The sequence below is a fragment of the Nuphar pumila genome, chromosome 3 (assembly GCF_984573655.1).
Source record: "Nuphar pumila chromosome 3, dmNupPumi1.hap1.1, whole genome shotgun sequence".
Lineage (NCBI taxonomy): Eukaryota > Viridiplantae > Streptophyta > Magnoliopsida > Nymphaeales > Nymphaeaceae > Nuphar > Nuphar pumila.
Window position 1 is genome coordinate 130,128,797 of NC_143251.1, and position 24,488 is coordinate 130,153,284.

The window sequence follows — 24,488 nt, forward strand, 5'->3', positions numbered from 1 at the left end:
CAACAGGGCCTCCCTTGTCTGGCAGGAGCAGTTAGTCACGTCACCTTGTGTAGGGACCTTGCAAGTTCGAACCCCAATGGTATGGTTGTATAACTGGTAGGGGTCTGCCTAACCTCAGCTTTCTCTGTCAATATATATATATATATATATATATATATATATATATATATATATATATATATATATAGAGAGAGAGAGAGAGAGAGAGAGAGAGCATCTCAAACGCTGTTGATTGGGCCAACCATGATCATGACTCAGAATCGTGCCTACCATGGTCTGTCAAGGAGCCTTGATTTTTACATCATCTCTTTAGCTGATCATAGCTACTCATCAAATCGTCTTTGTCTAGGCTCTCAGCTTCTCTCATAATCTCGTATAAGATTCACATGATTGCAATAGCAATTTCTCCAAAACACAATGAAACTAAACATGGCTGGCACCTGGCAGCTACCTTTCTCTGATTCAAAAGCTGAAACAGGCTGTTAGTGTCTAGTATATATAAATCAGGTGATGTTTCGATCATTTTCTTGAGAAGCCTAAGCATAACAACATAATATTAGTCAGCTTGATTTAGACATGAATTAAGCAGCAAGCAATCACTATCAAAATAAGCTTGTATCAGTGACTCGATGAGCAAACCCCCAATTTGGCCCAGATTCACTTTGAATTTCAAATCTCTAGAGGCAGTTGTTACACCTTCACTCAAGGGAAGCCACTTTGAAAGATATGTTTAGGAGGGAAAGGGCTTCCCTATAGGAGGTGCAAAACCATTTTGATAAGAAAGTTGCCTTTTGGAATTTATTATTCAAGTCCAACCACATTTTTCATGGAGATGTCTTACATCCAGGAATCTTGCCAGCTTGGGCAGTAATGGTTAAAGTAAGCCCACGAAAGATCGGTAATCTAGTAATGTCTTGAATAATGCTGTAACTAAATTGATTTCTAAGCGGTGGGGATCTCCCTAACCCCACCTTGCTTATCTATTTAAAAAAGAAAAAAAAGGAAGCCCTACTAGAATGGTTAACATCACGAAGGAAAAGAGAGACCCTTTTAACTATAACATACAGAAATCCCTTCTCAGTAACAAGGTATCTGAGAACAAAAGCCGATTAGATAACATTTTTAACCCTTTGACAGTTTAATCCTCACAATTCAACCAACAGTAACCATCTTTTTTAACTATTCCCCCTTCCCCCCACCCATCGCTCGAGCAAGAAAATACACAGCAGCTGCGTAAATCTCAAGATATTATTCAATGCACCATCTGCAATACGAGTCTCATGCTCCACTGGCATATAGGCGGGTCCACTCCTTCGCTGCATGCAAGAAAAAACAATTCTTATCAGCATACCATATCTTTATACGCAAGGGCGTGCACACCATGTGTGTTTCTGTGTTTGCATATATGCACCATGGACAAAGCATATAACCAGGAGCTGATTATGGAAGGTGACATGTTAAGGTTTGGTGCACCCCAACATTATCCCGACTACCTGATCAGTTGATCACAAACGGGTTCTGAAATCTAAACCCCTGGGCCTTGATGCAATTAGAGTATATACCAATTCAACAAGCATTCAGGTCCAATCAGGTCAGATTCCACTTTAAAGGTTATGTGACATGAACCATGCCAACTTCATCCTGTTAAGCAACATGAAACGGACATCACAGAGCGACTACACTCTACTAGCCAACTTCAAAGACAAAACAAATCCAGAAAAGAAGGGCACAAATTTAACGAATGCATCCGACAGTTACCTGTTTCGACGGCTTCTGCTTCATTTGTTTTCCAGTGCTTGGCAATGTTGTCAGACAATGGATCATCAGGGTTAGGAGCACTCAGCAATGCCTGAATACTGAGAGCAAAACAAAAGGACTGATAGATAAAGTGATGATTGTTGTATTCTTGCATTTTGATATGATAATGCCTGTGTTGAAACTTGAAAGGTATCAGCGGGAAGGAATCACCTCAACAACACGGTTCGTATCTGCAAGGCTGGGCTCCATTTGTCTTTCAGGATATCTAAACATATCCGCCCAAGCTGCAAACAACAAACCTTTTGTTTTCACAGGAACAGGAGATTACAAACACTTGTATTACTGAAAAAATGAAAAGAAACTGCTTGCCTTGTCAATATTTGGGTGGTATATCTTGGTGAGAAATCGAACCTGTGTAAGCAGAACTCTTTCCTTAAAGAGTGCAAAGAAATGAAATGTTTGCAGCAAAATAGTATTTCTAGCCTTCAAATCTAAATATTCCATCTCTCACACTACTGCTTCTAGCATTCAAATGCAAAACGTTAAAGCAACAAAAGAAAAACAGGCAAAAAAATACATCCAGCAATAGAAAAAAATAAATAAATAAATAAGTAAATCACCAAGTTCCAAAGACAGCTAGAGTTTATCTGTTAAAACTCAAAACCCCTGCAATTTTCATACCTTTGGGGCAGCCATAGGATACTCTTCCGGTAAGAACAATTCCAACTTGAAAACACCACCTAGGCAATAAAAAATGTACAAAAGTAAAAATTGGTAGGCATCGTTTTACATGAAAAACTTATAAATATGATCAACCATACAGCAATCAAGCAATTGATGCCACTTAACCTAATATAGATTACTCCTTGTACAGAGCTGATACAAACAAACTAGATGGAGCAGAGAGTGAATGTTAAGAATAGCAAAAATATATTGATTGGAAAGTGTAAATCCCCACGTTCACCAAAGGCAGATGGACCACACTTTCTTTTTCCAACATGAAACATTCCATGCACTGAAATAAGACCAAACGAAAGCTTAAAGAGAACAAATAAAAATGATATAGGTGTAAAAAGACACTGAAGTTGCACTCATTCATGCAAGCGTGTGTATGTGTGTGCGTGTGTATGTAATTTCCATTGAGGGACCTATATTTGCACAATACTCCAGATACAAACCCATCTTTCAGATAATTCTTGAAAACAACCCAACTTTTCAAATAAATTATCAAATAAGGACCTAACAGCACATCTATTCCTTTAGCTGAGGTTAACCATGGGTTAGACAAACAAAACTTACCAAAACACCATTTAAATTCATAACAATGAACAGATCCCTTCACTCCCCAAGCCTTGAACTCTTACTGATTGAGTTACCCTGAGGAGCTACTATAGAATAGGGCCTACAGGCTCTAATTCTATATTACAGGAAAATGAAAGGGAAAAAGGTGAATGGACACTAAAATCACTGTCTATATTTCATTCACAACAGAGACCTTGCATTGAATCACACCTATCAATCGTAACACCAAGCACTGCAATAATGCCTTCATAGCCCTTGTGTGCAAGAACTGATCAAATAGTTCCTCTTTTGATACCAAGTAACCTCAGATTCAAACAGAAGCTCCCTTTTGAAACCCCCTAATCATCCTTAGGCAAAGATAAGATATGAGTGCACCACATCATTTAGTGTGGGCAAGTCATGCAGTCATTCTGTTTACCTCCATGAAGAGGCCTATAGTCAATTCCATGGAGAAAAGAGTGTGCTACCACCCCTTCTTCATCCTATGTTCTGACCTATGTCACATGGGTGCGGGTGCGGGTGCGGGTGTGGGTGCGGGTGCGGGTGCGACACGGGTGCGGCGCAATTTCAAAAATTTTGGACATGGGGACTGGGCTATATATATATATATATATATATATATATATATATATATATATATATATATATATATATATATATATATATATATATATATATATATATATATATATATATATATATATATATATATAAGACTCGGTCAAAGTTGTGCCCATTAGGGGACAGGTGATGAGTTGTGAAGGCATTCTGTACACTTTCTTCATACAAGAATAATTCACTTTTGGGCACTTTCTTCATACACTGTAATAATTCACTTTCTTCATACAGGAAAAAACCACAAAAACTTGAGTTGTGCCCATTCTGTACTTAAAACTTGAAAGTGTACAGGTTTTTTAGTTGTGATGGGTTTTTTCCTTACAGCTGTAGCCCAGAAAATTTTTAAAAAAAAAGTTCAAACAAAAAAATCCAAAAAATGGACCAAAATGACCTTGGGTGCGTTGACCACACCCAGGGTCGGGTTGACCGAGTCCGAGCCGCACCCGTGTCGGTGCGTGTCGACGCGGGTGCGGCGACCTTGGAGCCGAGTCCGTGTGACATAGGTTCTGACTTGATTGTGAACAAACCCCTCAAAATTCTACCCTAAAGACTAGCAGATTGCAAGTGTTCCTCAACCCCTGAACGTCTACCACTCACAGGAGGTGCACTCGTGGGTAGCAAGGGTAGAAATTGTCTACTCTATCATTTTGAAAAAAAAAAGTTACACAATGAAAGGAAGATGAGGAAAATTATTTTGACCACTGCAACCTTCCTCCAACCATTCTTTAGGTTGGCAAGGAATCTATCTTGCATGACTTGAAATTGTAGCATAGAACAGGAGGGTCATTACTTCATGTCTCATAATGAGTAGCCATTGAACAAGAGACAGATGCTGATTGTATACTGTTGAGAAACAAATGAACCATCTCAAGTGCAACAGAAAAAATACTGATAATGGTTTAAAAAGTAAGGCTTCATCAAGTCATTGAAAATCTGAGAAAAGATAGCACCCAACGGCAGTAACATGCTATGTCATCTCTTTTCTTAGAGGAATAGGTTTCATTGCATACTATAGTACTCGTATCTGGAAGCAGGAAACAAATAAAAAACATTTCGACTGACACACATCTACAGAGCTAGCTACATAAATTAATGGAGAAAGTGTAACCACTTGAGAGAAATAATTTGCTGGAAATATGTTAGTGCAAGAATACAAATTCCTAGCATACCTTCATAAGGAGACTGAGTTGGACCGAGGATCATCACATTAAAATATCTCATATTGTCTTCAGAAGGGGAAGCACTAATGCCCGGTGCTGTATTTAAACAACGAGAACCAGACTAATTAAATTATATACACGACTTGGGCAAAATATATAAATTACCATGCAGATTCAACATATAAAAACAAAGAATTTCCTCAACTCAACTCTCAGGCTCAAACAGCATATTAAATTTCTCTTTTTCTCCATTTATAAAATGAAAAATCTCATGAAAAAGGTACAAGAATGAACTCAGAACCTAGTTATCATCAATAACACCAGCATCAACAATTAGGGCAAACCTTTCCAGCAAGGGAAAGTTGCAAAAACAAAGAAAACCATCCACTACCAACACACGGGATGATTTGATAAAGCAATTGTTTTGTACTACCCCAGTTATTTTGTTAGAGTTCGAACACAAAGGACCAAATAATTAACCAGTAACTGAAACCTGCAACCCATGAACTAGACTACCCCATCATATTAGAGCTGTTAAAATGTATTCTTCAATCATTGTAATCATGTATATATTTTATATATATAAAAGGTTGATACATATACATATATGGTATATATGTAAAACCTCAAAAAAAATTGTTGGACCCGGGTCGGATTTAGATTTGTATCCAACCCGAATCCAAAAGGAGAGGCGGTCAGGCACAGCCTTAACGCCTCCCTCGGGTCTTCTATAGACAGCAAGGAAGGGGGGTTTCAAATATGAAACCCCGCTCACCGTCTCTCTCCTGCTCTCTCGTTCTCTCTGCACTTTCGCCCTCTCGGCTCCCCCACTCTTTCCCTCTCAGCCTCCCCCGACTCCCATCTCTCTGCTATCTCCCCCCGACTCTCTCTCGTCGGCTCGCTGGAGACCCCAAACGCCGTCGGATACCACCTTCTTCCTTCTCTCTGCAGCGAAGGCGCCGACGACGCTCGCACACCGACAACCCTCCTTCCGGCGACCCCAGGTACGCATCCACCTCCCCTCTTTTTCTCGTTTCTCTTCTCTCTCCCTCGTCTCTCTTTCTCCCTCGCTTCTCCGTTACGCAGGGAGGGGGCCGAGCCGCCTCCCTGCTGCCCTAGATCGCAGGGGAGGGGCAAAGCCCCCTCCCTGCGACTCCTTTTAGCGAGGGAGAGCCCCTCCCTGTGTCGTGCTTGGTAAGGGAGGGGGCAATTCCCCTCTCAGTGCCCTCTGGTTGCAGGGGTGGGGTCGAGCCCCTCCCTGCATCTCCTTATGACAGGGGAGGGTGTTAAAATGTATCATTCAACATTTGTAATATTATATATATTTTATATATATAAAAGATAATACATATTCATATATGGTATATATGCATATGTATTATCCTAATTATATATATAATATATATAATTAGGATAATATATATAATGCGACGCGCTGTACTCTCTAGGCCCGAAGGCAGTGATAAATGGGCAAGGGTTGCTAGGTCGTCGCCCAGAAGCGACGCGTCACACCGGCGCCCGGGTGTGGTGTCAAATAGGCAAGGGTTCCCTCACTTTGTTGGACGGGTGGGGGGTAAAGAAGTTAGTCCAAGACCATAAAATTAGGTTAGCCACTTGGAACATAGGGTCTTTAACTGGTAAGTTGGTAGAGTTAGTAGATGTTATGTGTAGGAGAAAGATTGATATTTTATGTCTACAAGAGACCAAATGGGTAGGTGAGAAAGCAAAAGTGATAGAACCTTGGGGATATAAGATTTGGTATACAGGAATAAATAGGAATAGGAATGGAGTAGGGATTGTTATGAGTCATCAGTTTATAGGTAATGTAGTTGAGGTCCGTAGGAAGGGTGATAGAATTTTACTTATTAAATTAGTATTAGGTACGGATGATATTAATATTATTAGTGTTTATGCACCTCAAGTAGGTTTAGATGATTCCATTAAGCATCAATTTTGGGAAGATTTAGATGGAGTAGTACAAGGGATATCTTATGGAGAAAAACTTTTCATCGGCGGTGACCTGAATGGACATGTAGGCATTAGTAGGGATGGATTTGAGAGTATCCATGGAGGCTATGGTATAGGAGAAATAAATGAAAGTGGAGAAAGGATTTTAGATTTTTTTTTGTCCTATGATATGATCTTAGCAAACACTTGGTTTAGGAAGAGGGAGTCTCACCTAGTAACATTTAAAAGTGAGGTTAATACGAGTCAGATAGATTTTTTCCTACTTAGAAAGAGAGATAGGGGTTGTTGCATCGATTGTAAGGTTATACCGGGAGAAAGTGTAGCTACACAACATAGAGTCTTAATTTTAGATCTTAAAATTAGACAATGCCGCAAAAGGGATAAACATAGGATAGATCCTAGAATTAAGTGGTGGGCACTGAAAGGAGCTAAACAAGGAATGTTTATAGAGCAGGTAGTTAAGGAAGTTGATTGGTGTCTCGAGGAGGATTCAGAATCAATGTGGAATAAGATAGCGGGTGGCATGAGAAAAGTGGCTAAGGAGGTATTGGGTGAGTCTAAAGGCGGTGCACCACTAGGTAAGGATACATCATGGTGGAACGAGGATGTCAAATTAGCTATTAAGGTTAAAAGAGAGTCTTATAGAAATCTAAGTAAGAGTCATGATAATGAGAATTTGGAGAAGTATATAATAGCAAAGAAGGAAGCTAAAAAAGTAGTTCGAAACGCGAGGGCTAAGGTATATAAGGAGGTTTATGACAAGTTGGATACCAAAGAAGGCTAGAAGGATATTTATAGGCTTGCAAAGATGAGAGATAGGAAATCGAGGGATTTGGGTATGGTTAGATGTATCAAAGATGAAACGCAAAGGGTTTTAGTCAAAGATGAGGAGATTAAGGAGAGATGGAAAGATTATTTTGATAAGCTATTTAATGATAGTCATGCTTAAGATCTTGGAGACTTCTCTATTCCTTTTCATGAGATAAATCGTGACTTCATGCGCAAGATTCAAAAGAAAGAAATTGCAGAGGCTTTGAAGAAAATGAAATCAAGAAGGGCAGTTGGCCCAGATGGTATACCTATCGAGGCTTGGAAATGCTTGGGAGAGAAAGGTTTAGACTGGTTGACAAATCTTTTTAACTTGATTTGGCGAACAAATAAGATGCCTAATGAGTGGAGGAAGAGTACTTTGGTGCCTTTATATAAGAATAAGGGTGATATACAAGATTGCACAAACTATCGTGGTATAAAACTCATGAGTCATACTATGAAACTTTGGGAGAGGGTGATTGAGTCTAGGTTGAGGAAGGTTGTCATGATATCAGAGAATCAATTTGGTTTTATGCCTGGAAGATCAACTATGGAAGCTATACATCTCCTTAGACAACTTATTGAAAGATATAGAGAGAGGAACAAAGATTTGCATATGGTTTTTATTGATTTAGAGAAGACATACGATAGAGTACCTAGGGACGTTCTCCGGTGGACAATGATGAAGAAAGGTGTTTCTCTCAAGTACATTAGTATAATTAAAGATATGTATGAAGGAGTAGTAACCAATGTCCGCACTTGTGGAGGGGTGACAACCAATTTTCCGATAACGGTTGGGTTACATCAAGGATATGCTTTAAGCCCTTTCCTATTTGCGATAGTGATGGATGAGCTTACGAGATCAATTCAAGAAAATGTATCGTGGTGTATGTTGTTTGCTGATGATATTGTTTTGATTGATGAGTCTAGAGTTGGGGTTAATGCTAAGTTAGAATTATGGAGACAAACATTGGAAGCTAGAGGTTTTAAGTTGAGTAAGAGTAAGACTGAATATATGGAATGTCGGTTTAGTAAGCAACAAAGTAGTGATGGGAGTGTAGTGAAGCTTGGTGAGCAAGAAATATCGGTGAATGATTATTTCAAATATTTGGGATCCATCATTCAAAAGTATGGAGAAATTGATGGAGATGTAAATCATAGGATAAAGGTTGGGTGGATGAAATGGAAAAGTGCAACTGGAGTGTTGTGCGATCGTAGAATGCCATTGCGGTTGAAGGGAAAGTTTTATAGGACGACTATTAGACCCGCTTTACTATATGGTACGGAATGTTGGGCTGCCAAGAGACATCATATTCAAAAAATGAGTGTAGCTGAGATGCGGATGCTTAGATGGATGTGTGGAAATACAATAAAAGATAAGATTCGGAACGAGGAGATACGTAAGAAGGTAGGTGTTGCACCCATTGAAAATAAGATGCGAGAGAATCGTTTACGGTGGTTTGGACATATTCGGCGAAGGCCTAATGATGCTCCAGTTAAAAGGTTGGAGAAATGGGAAAATATATTAGTTAAAAGAGGTCGGGGTAGGCCTAGGAAGACTTGGATGGAGATGATAGGAAAGGATATGAATGCTTTGAACCTCACTGAGGACATGGCATTGGATAGAAATGATTGGAGGAAAAGGATTCATGTGGAAGACCCAAAATGAATTTCTTTTTTGGTTCATATCGCTGACCCCAATTGTTTTGGGATGAAGGCGTAGTTGTTGTTGTTGTATATATATAAAATATATATTTCTCTATTTATAGGCATAGGGGTAGTTTAGACATTTCATAGTTTTATGCATATTCCATTTGGAATATGTTTGTAATTTTACTTTTAATTTTCCTTTTTTATTTTTCTCTTTTGTGTGGTTTGCGCCACCTAGGGAGGCTCCTCAAAGAGTCGTTGGGGAGCCCCCAACGATCACAAATGTGACCGTTGGGGGCTCCAAATGACTCCTTTGGGAGCCCCCTAGGTGGCTCCTCTCTTGTGTTATAAATAGGGGTCTCCCCCTTGTAATTCATTCACTCCTTGTAGGAGCTTATGCTCCATTGTATAGGGTTTTTACCCTTTTCTTCATTTTTCTTCAATAATATTCAACTTATGACTTTAAGTCATATTTACCCCTTTTATGGGTTTATGTATTAGCACATGATGTGCTTGTGTTGTTCCATTGAGTGGGTATATTCGCACTTCGTGTGCATGTGTATGGGTTCATTATTGAACCTAATGTATTCAAAGTCACTTTCTAACATGGTATCAAAGCCCGGTTGAGATCGAGTTGCTCTTTGGTGCATCAGGAAGCGTGGTATTCAAGAAATTTTTAAAGAAAAATGGTGAAGTATTCATTTCTCTCTCTTTTCTTTCTTAAAGTTATTCAGTATGCATTCTATTTCTTTAAGTATTGTATGAAGAATTTAATATGTTCTTTTTTTATGTGTACTCTTTGTCATTATGTCTTTTTATAAAAATTTGAGTTACTTGATACTCTATTGAATCTTTTTCGTATACATACTTTTTCGTATGTTTTTCTTTGAAAAATTTTAAATGATAACTTGTTTGGCGAAAAATTAGATATATGATTGCTCAAAACTTGCTTTAATGAGTCGGTAAAAATTTATGACCATTGGAGCTTTGAATTTATATTTTAAACCGAACTTTGTTTATAAGAATACCTTTTATATGAATGGTAAGTCTTTAAAGAAAGGTATGTTAAGATTAAAATGTTTGTGAGGTGTAATTTTTTTGAAAAATGCTTTACATATATGAAAAAATCCTTAATAAGTTTTGATTCACTTTCCTAATGTGTCCTTTTTATATGAGCAACATTTAATTAAGAAGTTTTTTTTTCGGTTGAATTAAGTTTTAAAATGGCCTTATTGAATATGGTGATTTTCTTTGCATCTTTATACTCTTAAAAGATTTTTCAATTTGATTTAAAGAGCTTGTCTCATTATAAAATTTATGGTCTTCAATAATGTTTGTTGTGTACTTATTGCATTAGAAGTTGGTAATAATCTATTAAGTCATGTTTTTTTTTTATAAAACTTAAGAGTTTTTGAATTTTTCCTCGATAAATGTTTAATTTTATAGATTTATGCCATAGTACAATCTTACTTTATCATAAGGTTTTTTAATAAATCTATTATTCTTCTTTGTTGGGATTTCTCCCACTTTAGTGGAGTTTCCCCCTTCTTTGGGAATTTTGTGTGTTTTTTGAGCTCTCTTTAAGGAGTCTTTCGGTCCTTATAATCTTCTTGTGAGTATATACTCTTTTATGAAGATTTCATGGTTATTGTGAGAAGATTGGTTGTGAGCATCATTTTTTAAGTTACAATAGTGGATTTCATAAGATTTTCAAACTTCACCATCTTTATGAATGCCTATATTGGCCTAAGTTTGTTATTTGCTCATTCAAGATTATTGTCATTTAAAAATCTTGCATTGCATAAAAGTGTATCTATTATTATTTGGTGTACATTTAATTGCACTTTATATCTATCATAGTTGAGGCTTGTTTTTGACTTTTTGATTATTCCAAATCGGTTCTTACGCATGATGTTGCTTAATATTTCATAAATTGTGTTAGTTGCATAATAAGTCTTTTTGTATAAATGACTTCTTTTGAAGATTAAGCATAATTCGGATTTATGCAAAATTGTTGTTATAAAGCATATTATTGTGATTGATTATATTGGACCTTTGATTCAATTTTTAATCGGTCCTCTTTTCTTTGAAAAATAATTCCTAAAGTGTTTATTGCCTTTTTGTGGCATTTATATTTGTCCATCACACGTTATTTAATGCATCATTTGTTTGGCCTTATTATTGTTTTATTAGAGATGTTTGTTGAGGTGAGTTATGGGCACCTCGTGTTATATCATTCTAGATTGTCCACTTGTCATATTATAGATGGTTGTTGAGTTGAGTTATGGGCACCTTGGGACTCTAAAATGATTTGTTATATGATCTCTAATTATGAGTGTGTCACTCATTTTTTCTCTTTTGGCCATTGATCTAATGGATGCTCTCATTTATATGTAAATGTGATGGATATATGGTATTTAAAACATTAAATGTTTTAAGGTATATTAAAATCAAGGTTTTGGGGATTATTGTCCAACCTTTTATTGTTTATGAATCATATGAGTGCATTTGCACATTTATGTTTTGTGCTTTTGTGAACAAGTGATCTTGGTGTGTGTATATTCACACATTTATTCCAAAATGATATTGTTATGGGTATTCTTTCTGAAGAATATTGTTTCAAGGTTTTATTTATATGTTTGTCATTACAAGTTTTATTACCTCAAAAGTTTTCTCCTTTTATGCCCCTTATCTAAGTGTCATCATATGTAGACAAGAATTTTATTACACCTTCGTGTGTTGGTAGCCCTTTGTTGGCTTTTGCTCTCTTGGTCTAGTAGCTGAACACACTTGTCTTGAGTGTTATTTTATGTAGACAAGGCACGTTGATTCACACCATGGTGTGTGATTTTAGTCCATGTTGACATTTGTGTCCTTGTTCTAGTCGCTGAGATGTATGCCCATGGTTGACTTATTTCACTCATTTCAACTGTCATCTTATGTAGACAAGAGATGTATTGTGTTTTAGCCCATGGTTGGCTTGTTACTCTTGTTCTAGTAGCTGAACATACTTGGTTTTGAGTGTATTTTTACGTAGACAAGAGATGTTTTTGGTCTATGTTGGCGTGTATTCTCTTGTTCTTGTCGTAGATGCACTCATTTCAAGTATTATTATATATAGACAAGAGGTTCTTTTGTACACCTTTGTGTGTGTCTTTGGCCTTTAATGGCATTATATTTATATTCTTGATCTAGTAGCTTATACACTTGATTTATGGGTTTTGGAGGACTAATGAGGTAGTTGTTTGTAATGGATGAACTATTGTTGAAATTTGCAAAATTTCATTCATGACTTGTGTTTTAAGATATTCAAGTGAATCATATTTTTGATATGCATATTTTAAAATCAAGTTGATTTTTTAGCATTTAATCTATATATTAAGTGCTTATGGTTTTTTGGCCACTTTTGTATGCAAAATGTGTTTTTTGTCAATTGACATGAGTCATACTATGAAACTTTAGGAGAGGGTGATTGAGTCTAGGTTGAGGAAGGTTGTCATGATATCGGAGAATCAATTTGGTTTTATGCCTGGAAGATCAACTATGGAAGCTATACATCTTCTTAGACAACTTATTGAAAGATATAGAGAGAGGAACAAAGATTTGCATATGTTTTTTATTGATTTAGAGAAGGCATACGATAGAGTACCTAGGGACGTTCTCTGGTGGACAATGATGAAGAAAGGTGTTTCTCTCAAGTACATTAGTATAATTAAAGATATGTATAAAGGAGTAGTAACCAATGTCCGCACTTGTGGAGGGGTGACAACCAATTTTCCGATAACGGTTGGGTTACATCAAGGATCTGCTTTAAGCTCTTTCCTATTTGCGATAGTGATGGATGAGCTTACGAGATCAATTCAAGAAAATGTACCGTGGTGTATGTTGTTTGCTGATGATATTGTTTTGATTGATGAGTCTAGAGCTGGGGTTAATGCTAAGTTAGAATTATGGAGACAGACATTGGAAGCTAGAGGTTTTAAGTTGAGTAAGAGTAAGACTGAATATATGGAATGTCGGTTTAGTAAGCAACGAAGTAGTGATGAGAGTGTAGTGAAGCTTGGTGAGCAAGAAATATCGGTGAATGATTATTTCAAATATTTGGGATCTATCATTCAAAAGTATGGAGAAATTGATGGAGATGTAAATCATAGGATAAAGGTTGGGTGGATGAAATGGAAAAGTGCAACTGGAGTGTTGTGCGATCGTAGAATGCCATTGCGGTTGAAGGGAAAGTTTTATAGGACGACTATTAGACCCGCTTTACTATATGGTACGGAATGTTGGGCTGCCAAGAGACATCATATTCAAAAAATGAGTGTAGCTGAGATGTGGATGCTTAGATGGATGTGTGAAAATACAATAAAAGATAAGATTTGGAACAAGGAGATACGTAAGAAGGTAGGTGTTGCACCCATTGAAAATAAGATGCGAGAGAATCGTTTACGGTGGTTTGGACATATTCGGCGAAGGCCTAATGATGCTCCAGTTAGAAGGTTGGAGAAATGTGAAAATATATTAGTTAAAAGAGGTCGGGGTAGGCCTAGGAAGACTTGGATGGAGATGATAGGAAAGGATATGAATGCTTTGAACCTCACTGAGGACATGGCATTGGATAGAAATGATTGGAGGAAAAGGATTCATGTGGAAGACCCAAAATGAATTTCTTTTTTGGTTCATATCGCTGACCCCAATTGTTTTGGGATGAAGGCGTAGTTGTTGTTGTTGTTGTTGGTAAGATTCTCTACTCAAATAACACTATTTGTTTTGCCTCGTAAATGGATTTAAAACCTTGTGAACTCTTGTGTTTATTTTGTCTAAAGTATGCTTGGAGACTTCGTTTCTCTTGTTTGGCAATTCATTAATGTTTAAAGCATGTTCATTAATGATTTTATTTAAGTATTAATTCATTTCATGATAGTATATGCATATGCTCATTATGGCCTTTTAAGGCCCTCTTTCATTAAAGCATATGTAGCTTATGCCTCTTCGTAGGCTTATTGTGGTGTCCCTTAGTGGACCATTTTGTTATTTCCCATTATGGGGTTGTGATTGTCCAATGATGGACCTTATAAATGCATTATGCATTCTTGCAATTCGTTTTTGCTCACTCTTTAACATGATATTTGATTTTTGAAACTTTGGTTTTCTAAATTTTCTTTTCATGCTAAAGTAATTATCCTATTATGCATAAAGTTTGCACCTTGTTAGGAATGTTCCTTTTTGAGTAAAGTGCAAAGATATTTTTTACTTGTTCTTTGTTGTTGTTCCTCAGGATCTTGAAGATAAGAGGAAAAGAAGTACCTTGGATAGATCATAGAAGGTGCTCATCGTTAAAGACGTTGGAGGAAGACATTTGCAATGGCATTCGTACTGAAGGCTCTTGAAGCCTTGAGATTCTTCATCTTGCTTTCTTCAATCTTTTCGTTCCCCCACGCAAAGCTTGAGGGGGGGTGTTAAAATGTATCATTCAACATTTGTAATATTATATATATTTTATATATATAAAAGATAATACATATTCATATATGGTATATATGCATATGTATTATCCTAATTATATATATAAAATATATATTTCTCTATTTATAGGCATAGGGGTAGTTTAGACATTTCACAGTTTTACACATATTCCATTTGGAATATGTTTGTAATTTTACTTTTAATTTTCCTTTTTTATTTTTCTCTTTTTTGTGGTTTGCGCCACCTAGGGAGGCTCTCCAAAGAGTCATTGGGGAGCCCCCAACGGTCTATAAGAGGAGCCCCTCATTACTTTAGCTCTATTGTAAAAGGGTTTTTACCTTATTTCTCATAATAAAGAAATATTTTTTTAGCTTTTTGGCTTAACCCCTTTGTGGGTTTATGGGTTTAACACTTGATGTGCTTTTGGCTGCCCCTTAGTGGGTTTGTGTATTTGCACCTTAAGTGTGCATTTATGGGTTCATTATCGAACCATTTGTTTTCTAACATGGTATCAAAGCAAGGTCATGATCGAGTTGTCTTTTGGTGCATCAGAAAGTGTGTCGCTCAAGAAACTTTAAAGAATGGTGAAGTATTCATTGTTTTTTCTCTTTCTTGAAGCTATTTGGTATGTATCCCTTTTTCTTAAAGTATTATGCATTATGAAACTATTTTCTTACATGTATTTTGCACATTTTAGTGTTTTGGGTACTCGAGGACCCTTTCTTTTCGCATATCACATTTCACTTGTTCACATGTTTTAAAATTTTTCTTTTTAAAATTGGTAAACTTGTTTGTTTTCTAGATATATGATTGCTCAAAAATGGGTCTTATATCATATTTTTTTAAAAAATTAATGTCAATCCTCCTTGAATTCGTGTATGGCTTTAGGAGTTTTCTATTTTTATGTTGACTTCAAGTATTAAAAGCTTGAACTTTATTTTTTCCATGCCTTTGTGCACTTGTGAGAGTTCTCCTTGTGCCCTCGTGCACACTTCTTGTTTTTAGCATTGTGTTTATACACAAATATTTTTTTATAGAGATTTTTACATGAATGAACACACATGGTTGTAATAAAAAACTTTTATATGTGTAGGAAGCTCTTGAAAAGAGTTTGGTTGAGATTGAAAATTTTAGTATACGAAGGATTGTGATAATTCACATACTTCACTACGCATTCATCGATTACCCATCACATATAATAGTAATTTATGTTTTTCAAAATTGTCTTCAATTATGTAAGATTGATGATTTTTACATAGTTGTTTCATGATTGACTTATAAGTCAACTTCTAAAATTATATATGTTTTCTTGCTAAATGAGTATTATTGGTTTTTGCTTAATACTCTTGACTCTCATATGAAACCTAATTTGTTTTGAGGTCCTCTCTTGTTTGTGTGTCTTGGTGCACTTTTAGAAAAAAACTGATATATGAATTTGGTAATTCTTGAATATAAATTTCTCACATTTGAATTAAGTCTTTCATTTTTTTGTATGAACCCTAAGTGGTTCTTGTTAATAATAACTATTTGTGAGAATTCCGCGATCTTTGTGAAAAGAAGGATTGTAAAGGTCCTTCAATGTTTTTGGTTTATTTAAAGAATCTTTAAAAGTTTTTGTGGTAAGTATTAAAATTTCATATTGTATTTATTGCATAATAAGATCTTTTGGTATAAAAGATTTCATTAGTTTGGATTTTCTTCTAATGGTGCAAGTTTATAAACTTGTTTGTTTGTATCTTTCACATGAGATTTTCAAACCTCTTGATTATATCACTTCTATTAAAAGATGCCTACGTTAGCCGTAATATGTTCTCATTTTCTTACATTGAATTGAAAATGTAATTGCATAATTAAAGCTTGAGAGTCTCAAGCATTGCCCTCTTTCAATAGATACATGCCTTTGTGCATGTTTGCTTATTTTCACTCCTTTGTGCGTATTTGTTCAAGTGTTGTGTGAGTGCCTTTGTGCATATCTTCTTCAAAGTATTTGTGCTTATATGTGTATTGTCTCTTTTGTGAAAGTATTTGTGCTTGTTTGAATACTCTTTAAAGAAGCTTTTATATTTTAGTGCCTTTCTTAAGGCTTGTGTATGTATTGTTCCTTAGTGGACTTGGCTATTGACTCTTTTATTTGTCCATTGTAGGACATTGTAAGTGCTTATAGCATTTTTAAGTCTCCGCATATCTCATTACAATCAAGGAATATTAAAGCTTGGTTTTAGTCTTGATTATCCCAAAATGATTCTTTCACATAGCATTGCGTATTCGAAAGAATGTTGTCTTTAAAGTGTATTCTTTGCCTTTTATGGCACCCTTATGTTGTTCATCACAAGTTATATGATGCATCACTTTTTGGCCTTGTTATTACAGAGATGTTTGTTGGGGTGAGTTATATGCACCTTGTGTTATGTCATTTTAGATTGTCAACTTGTAGTTTGACTCTAAATGATATGTTATGTGATCTATGATTATGAGTGTGTCACTCGTTTGTTTTTTGGCCATTGATTTTATTTTGGATGCTTTGAATTATGTATACCTGTGATGGATGTCTAAGGTTTGAAATAGAGTTACCGGAAGCGCCTAGGCAAAAGGGGAAGCGCGCTTCGGAAGCGCAAAACGTCGCGCTTCTGAAGCGTGAGGGGAAGCGTCCCCTTTTTTTTGGAAGCGCGCTTCCCTTTTATGGGAAGCGCATCCCCCTTTTATGGGGAAGCGCGCTTCCCACGCTTCCCCCTCGCTTCCCCATTTTTTCCATTTTTTCGCTTCCCCCTCGCTTCCTATGTCGCTTTCGAGACGGTTCGAAATTTTCTTCTAAGTGGTCCCACGCTTCCCCGCTTCCTAAATTTTTGAAAGTGCCTCGCTTCCCGCTCCCGCTTCCTCGACTGGTAACTCTGGTTTGAAACCATAGTGTTTCAAGGTATATTGAAAAATTAATGTTCTTTAATTATATTTCCATTACAAGCTTCCTTACCTAAGTGTTTTCTCCTTTTATGCCTCTTATCTAAGTGTCATCATATGTAGACAAGAAATATGTTGCTTTTGTTCTCTTGATATAGTAGTTGAACACACTTGTTTTGAGCACCATTATATGTAGACAAGGATTATTGTTTCACACCATTGTGTGTGATGTTAGCCCATGGTTGGCTTTTGTGTCCTTGTTCTAGTCGCTGAAGACTCATTTCAAGTGTCATTTATATAGACAAGAGATGTGTTGTCACACCTTAGTGTGTGTTTTAGCCCATGGTTGGTTTTGTACTCTTGTTCTAGTAGCTGAACATACTTGATTTAGTGTGTCATTATATGTAAACAAGAGTTGTTTATTCACATTTTTACGTGTGATTTTTAGTCCATGTTGGCATTTGTACTCTTATTCTAGTCGTTGATATACTCATTTCAAGTATTATTATATGTAGACAAGAGATATTTACACACCTTTGTGTGTGTCTTTGGCCCTTTGGTGACATTATATTTATCTTCTCGTTTTAGTCGCTTATACACTTGATTTGAGAGTTTTTTTGAGGTCTAATAAGGTGATTGCTTGTAGTGTTGTTGAGATTTACAAAATTTCATATTTATGAAAATTTGAAATTTGGTTTTAATATGAGATTTTGTAATTCATGTTCATTTTATAGCACAATTGCTATGTGCACATGTTTTCTTTTAATAAAAGAATATATTTTTGTTGTTTTGTCTCATAAGTGAAACTTTTGAACTCTTGTGTTTTATCCACTCTCTTTTATCATATGCTCTTGAGCATTCCTTTGTAAAATCTCCTTTAAGAGAATTGCTCAATTCAATAACACTAGCCTTTCTCGTCTTGTAAGCTCAAGTAATATACCTGATTAAAGTATGATTGGAGCATGTTCATTAAATGACCTTTTTAGTATTGATTTATTTCATTACATGATATCGTATTGCATATGCTCCCAATGGCTTTTTTAATCCCTCAATTAAGATTCATATATTTTCTTATGTGTTGCCTCTTTGAAGGCTTCTTGTGTTGTTCCTTCGTGGACTATTTCTTTATTCCCATTGTGGGCTCGTATTTGTCCATTGTTGGACTTTATGAATGCATTAAGCATTCTTATTATTATTTTTCGCCTACTTTCTTATATGGTATTATACATTTCCGCATACACTTTAAAATTTTCTCATTTTTACTTATTTTCAAGGATATGTTTTCAAAGGTTGGTCTTTTAAAAACAGTTTGCATGCATAAGTAATTATCTTGTCCTAACGGATATTGTACTTTAAATAAAATAATTATTCCTTTACTATGCATAGAATATCTTTTTGCACCATTGTTCTTTTTTGATGAATCATATGATATGATTTTGATTGATTCGTCTTGTTTGGAATATTCAACTTGATTAAAGTGCAAAGATATCTTTTACTTGGACCTTTTCTTGGTTTGTTTCACAGGATCTTGAAGATGAGATAGAAAAGAGTTCCTTGGATAGATCATGGAAGGTGCTCACTATTAAAGACAATTGAAGGAAGACATTTGCAAATTTCAATGGCATCCTTACTGAAGACTCTTGAAGCCTTGAGATTCTTCCTCTTGTATTCTTCAATCTTTTCGTTCCCCCACGCAAAGTGTGAGGGGGGGGAGGGTGTTAAAATGTATTCTTGAATCATTGTAATAATATATATATTTTATACATATAAAGGTTGATACATATACATATATATGTATTTACCTAATTATATATATAAAATATATATTTCTCTATTATTAGCCATAGGGGTAGTTTAGTCATTTTATTTAATTTTATGCATATTCTATCTAACGAATATGATTGTAATCCTTATTATTTTTTATTTTTTAATTTTCTATTTTCGTACTTCTCAAAGTACAATGAGGGGCCCACTCTTAGAGACGTTGGGCCCCTCCAATGGTCACAATTGTGACCGTTGGAGGGGCTCCAACGTCTATAAGAGGAGCCCCTCCTTGCTTCTCTTGTGTGTTATAAATAGGGGACTTTCCTTTGTATTTTAGACATTCTTGTGAGAGCTTTAGCTCCATTGTAAAGGGTTTTTACCCTATTTCTCATAATAAAGAAATATTTTTTTAGCCTTTTGGCTTAACCCCTTTGTGGGTTTAGCACTTTATGTGCTTTTGGTTGCCCATTAATGAGTTTGTGTATTTGCACCTTAAGTGTGTATTTATGGGTTCATTATCGAACCCTTTGTTTTCTAAGAAGAGCTTCACCACAACTTTTGAGCACCAGGAGATCCACGTCCCCAGACCACAACACATGTAGATGCATATGTAGTTGAAGCAAAGTCATGGATGTAGCTCTCATAACTCTAGAGGTCGCATATATAGTAGTGAGTAGGTGTTTGATCACCCATGTGTTAGAATCGAACACTTGAAGAACTGATCCCTATAAAATCAAGTGCATATATCACATCTGTACGGTTAGAATTTAAAAATAAAATGAAAAAAGGCTGAAAAACCCATCAAGCACCTAATGTTCAAGCACCTACTCACTGCTATATATATATATATATAATCACTAGAATATGAGAACTGAAATATGATAACTAGAAATATGGGCATTTCCAACACTTTTTTTGCAAACCCAACCATGTGGATGTGCTTGGCATGGTGAATTTGATAGGAATCAACCATTGGATCATGTATTTTCGATGAAAAAATGTGATTTTTGAATGCTTGAATATTTATGAAGATCATGAGTCATTGATTTTAAAGCCTTAATCATTTATGCATCAAAATCAGATGATTCAAGAGCGGGTTCTTATAAAACCAAGCACATAGATCACATATGTAGGGCTAGATTTAAGAGAAAAGAACAAAAAATCTATGAAAATCGTGGTTCACACATTAGTTCTCATATTTTCAGTTCTCATATTCTAGTGACTATATATATATATATATATATATATATATATATATATATATATATATATATATATATATATATATATATATATATATATACATACACACACACACACAAAGAGAGAGAGAAAGAGAAAAAAATGAAAACCTGCAAAATGAAACATGATAGTGGATTTTCATGTATTTCTGGTGTTTTTTCGAAATTTTGTCCGTACAGATGTGATATAATGCTTGTTTTTATAGGAATCACTTCTTGGAACATTTGATTTTGATGCATAGATTGGTTTTTATAAGGTTTCAAAATTCAACAGCCTACAATTTTCATGAATTTTTGAGGCTCCAAATACCATTTTTCCATCCAAAATGCATGATCAAAGTGTCTATTTCTAGTAGATCAATCATGCTGAATACATCTATGGGGGGTAGGAATTTTAAAAAAAAACACCAGAAATCCACTATCATGTTTCATTTAGTAGGTTTTGTATTTTGTAGGTTTTCATTTTCATTTTCATTTTCATTTTAATTTTCATTTTCATATATATATATATATATATATATATATATATATATATATATATATATATATGAACCCACTAGAATATGAGAACTACGGTGTAAACCAAGATTTTCATGGGGTTTTTTATCTTTTTTCTTAAATCAGAATGTACAGATGCAATCTACATGGTTGGTTTTAAAGGGATCAGCTCTTGAATCATCTGATTGTGATGCATTGGTAGGACTTTTTAGGGCTTGAAATTTGATGGCTCAGAATTTTTGTAAATATTCAGGCATTCAAACTTCATGTTTTTTTGTTGAAAAAACATGATCCAACAGTCAATTCCTAGTAAATGGACTAGGATGAAAGCATCTGCAGGGTTGGATTTGCAAAAAAAAAATGGAAATGCTTAGTTCACACTCTTAGTTCTCATATTCTAGTGGCCCAAATATATATATATATAGAGAGAGAGAGAGAGCAGTGGTAATATACCCGATCCCATCCCTGGCCAACCTGTACCCGATGGGCCTTTTTTTTGAAAATCTGACCTTACAAATGTGTTCTGCACGATCGATTCACTAGAAATCAACTCTTGAATCATGCATTTTGGATGAAAAAAACAGTTTTGGAGCCTCTAAAGTTTTAAAAAAATAGACATTTGATTTTGGAACTTTATAAAAACCTATCCACGCATCAGGATCAAATGATCCAATACCTGATTCCTATGAAAACAAGCACGTAGAACACAATTGTAAGGTTAGAATTTCGAAAAAATACCAAAATTTTCAGGGAAAAAAAACATATAGTACAGGTCGGGCATGGATGGAGTCGGGTAGATTCCCATTTTCCTATATATATCCAACCAAAGGAAGGTCCAAAATCTACAACCGATGATAACTGACAGCATTCCTTCTCTAACGATAGAGCTTTTCATCGGCAGGACTTTACATATTGTATTCATTTAGTGAGTAACATGTTTTGAATTATGAATTTTCGATTTTTAGATGTGTTTTTGAAAGCAGTAAAAATCAACTGACCACAATACTTTGTATTGTAAAGTTTTAAATGCATTGTGAGCTGTCAATTTTTCACATTTGGAAAAACATTCCTATATGTAGTAAAGTCTTCCTGTAAAGTATATTTCTTACTAAACAAATTATAAAGAACAAACATATGAGATCCAGCCGATGAGATGCTTAAGCATTGGAGAAGGGGAGTCGTCCGATCGTTATTGGTTGTAGATTTTGGATCTTCCTTTGGTTGGACGCCGCCTTCCCTCTATATAGAGAGAGACCTTAAAACACAGCACAATCACAAGATAAACTTATAATCAAGCAATAATTCAAAGTCTAAGAGACAGTAACCACATAACTTCATAAAGACAGACTACTTAAGGAGGCCAAAAAGGGAAACAAGAAGAACGCAAACCCTAGTTTCCCGAACAAACAGTAAAACCCTAACGACCGAATGGAACACAAAAAAAGAAGAAAAACGCGTCACAGTCTGAACGGATGCAAAAATCCGACATTCAAGACAAGAAAACTGAAGAAAAAAAACCGCGATCAATCCCACCAATCCACACCGATATTTTCCAATCGAAGCACGGAAAGTACCTGGTTCGCTGAGCAGACGCTGTGTTTCCTGCAGAGGATAAACGAAAAAAACGATCAGAAGAACGCGAACCCCAAAATCAAACCCTAGAAACCCAGAGAATCGAAGGATCGGTGCGGAATCGAACGAGAAAAGATCGAAATTCTCTCGAGTAATTTCCATCAAAAGGAAGAAGACGAACAGCATGAAGGAAGAATAGAGGGTTCGATCGTTACCTTGATGATCCTTCGAGGTAGATTGCTGTTGGCCATCTCCCGAGAATTGGAGAGAGAGAGAGAGAGAGAGAGAGAGAGAGAAAAGGGGAGAGTCATTCTTATAAGTTATACGTAGGATGTGGTTTAATTACGCAAGGGTAGTTAATTTTCAGTTTTATTACTAAAATGTCCCTGTGTAATGTTTTTGGCATGGGATTCAAATTGTCACGGGTTTATCTGGAAGCACCTGGTGATTCCAATCATAGTGACAAACGTTTTTTTCGGCAAAATCTCGTTTGTCAAAAACTCGTGAGAAATTGAAATTTTTTCATAAATCTCTCATTTTTTAGGCAAAATCTTGGCAATAAAAAATACATTAAAAAATATAAAAACGATTTTTATAAGAAAATATTAATAAAAAATATTTAAAAATAAAAAATACACTGTTTTTTTCATGATAGATAGCCATTTAAAACATAAATATCATGTTTAAATCACAGTATTTATGTTTTTTTATAAATCTCACGAGAAATTGTTTTAAACTTTCAAGCAATTTCTCATGATATTATCGTGAGATTTTCATAAATCTCACAATATTTGTTACAGAGATTCCAATAAACATGGCAGGTAGTTTTGAATACAATGTGATTCGAAATCAAGACCGTGAGATTTTTGAATTAAATGATTAGAAATCACATTGATTCACTTTCATTTTTTTTTTTAAATACAGCCAAAGTGTCCCGGACCGAACCTTCGGAACGGGGGCATGTGCTCTAAGCCCGCAACACAAACGTACCCTCCGATTAATGTTCACCCGCATACTCAAGGAATACCTTTGTGACTAGAGTCTAGATGTTAACGGTTGAGTCTGGGTCAGGTATTAGACTTAGACCTGACCCAAATTCTCCCGTATGAGAACGAAAAGTGTCACCTGAATAACCCAAGACAAGCAATATGCAGGTCAGATTTTGATCATGGTTTTTGGGAGTACCCAATTCTACTTGACTTGACTTTTTTGTTGGGTACTTGACCCGACCCAAATATTTTTTTATTTTTAATAAAAATAGATTTTTAAGTCAATAAGGTTACAAAACAGATTGTTTTTTTCCTTCTTTTTGCCTTGAAACTTGTGAAAGTAGTATCTCACCTTCTACTGTCTCAAGCTTCTATTTTCTCACCCGTCACCAAAACAAACATGTTCCTGCAAAAATTTTCCTCATTTAGAACAAATAGAAAAGTTGTACCTCTTTCTTTTCACTCACATTTTTCCGTCATTTTTTCTTAGCTTTCGGGCATGTCCTTATGGACCCGTTTGTTTCATTCCCATGAAAGGGAAGGCCCTTCATGAGAAAAAAGGGCACGTCTTTCAAAAGTTCCTGCCATGATCGATGCTTCTCATGAAAGCTTCCACAGACTAGGCACCTGCAACGTCGAACTTTTCCAGGCAGCACCTTTTGTGTTTGTTTTACCAACAGGGGCTCCGCTTGTTTGGTAGGAGTTGTTAGCCTAAGTCACCTCATGTTGAGACATTGCAAGTTCAAAACCCAATGGTATGTTTGTAACTGGTAGGGGTGTGCCTAACCCCCAGCTTGCCT

The 24,488-nt window shown here is 35.7% G+C and overlaps 1 protein-coding gene across 1 annotated transcript; it reads right to left on the reverse strand.

Annotated features, from left to right (window-relative positions):
* Positions 1-1,020: 1,020 nt before the first annotated feature.
* LOC149843809 (ubiquitin-conjugating enzyme E2 36) lies at positions 1,021-23,000 on the reverse strand. Its single transcript, XM_090000067.1, has 8 exons — positions 22,915-23,000; positions 22,702-22,729; positions 4,848-4,934; positions 2,440-2,498; positions 2,128-2,169; positions 1,969-2,042; positions 1,759-1,856; positions 1,021-1,316 (listed from the first exon to the last, which is right to left on the reverse strand). The coding sequence occupies exons 1-8, from the start codon at positions 22,948-22,950 to the stop codon at positions 1,279-1,281; spliced, it is 462 nt and encodes a 153-aa protein (XP_089856193.1). The 5' UTR covers positions 22,951-23,000; the 3' UTR covers positions 1,021-1,278.
* Between the last annotated feature and the right edge of the window lie 1,488 nt (positions 23,001-24,488).

Coding starts and splice junctions, on each gene's coding strand:
- LOC149843809 (XM_090000067.1), bottom strand. CDS start 22,950: ATGGCCAACAGCAATCTACCTCGAAGGATCATCAAG. Junction 2,043..2,127: donor ACCACCCAAATATTGACAAG/GCAAGCAGTTTC, acceptor TGTTGTTTGCAG/CTTGGGCGGATATGTTTAGA. Junction 1,857..1,968: donor ATACGAACCGTGTTGTTGAG/GTGATTCCTTCC, acceptor TTTTGCTCTCAG/TATTCAGGCATTGCTGAGTG.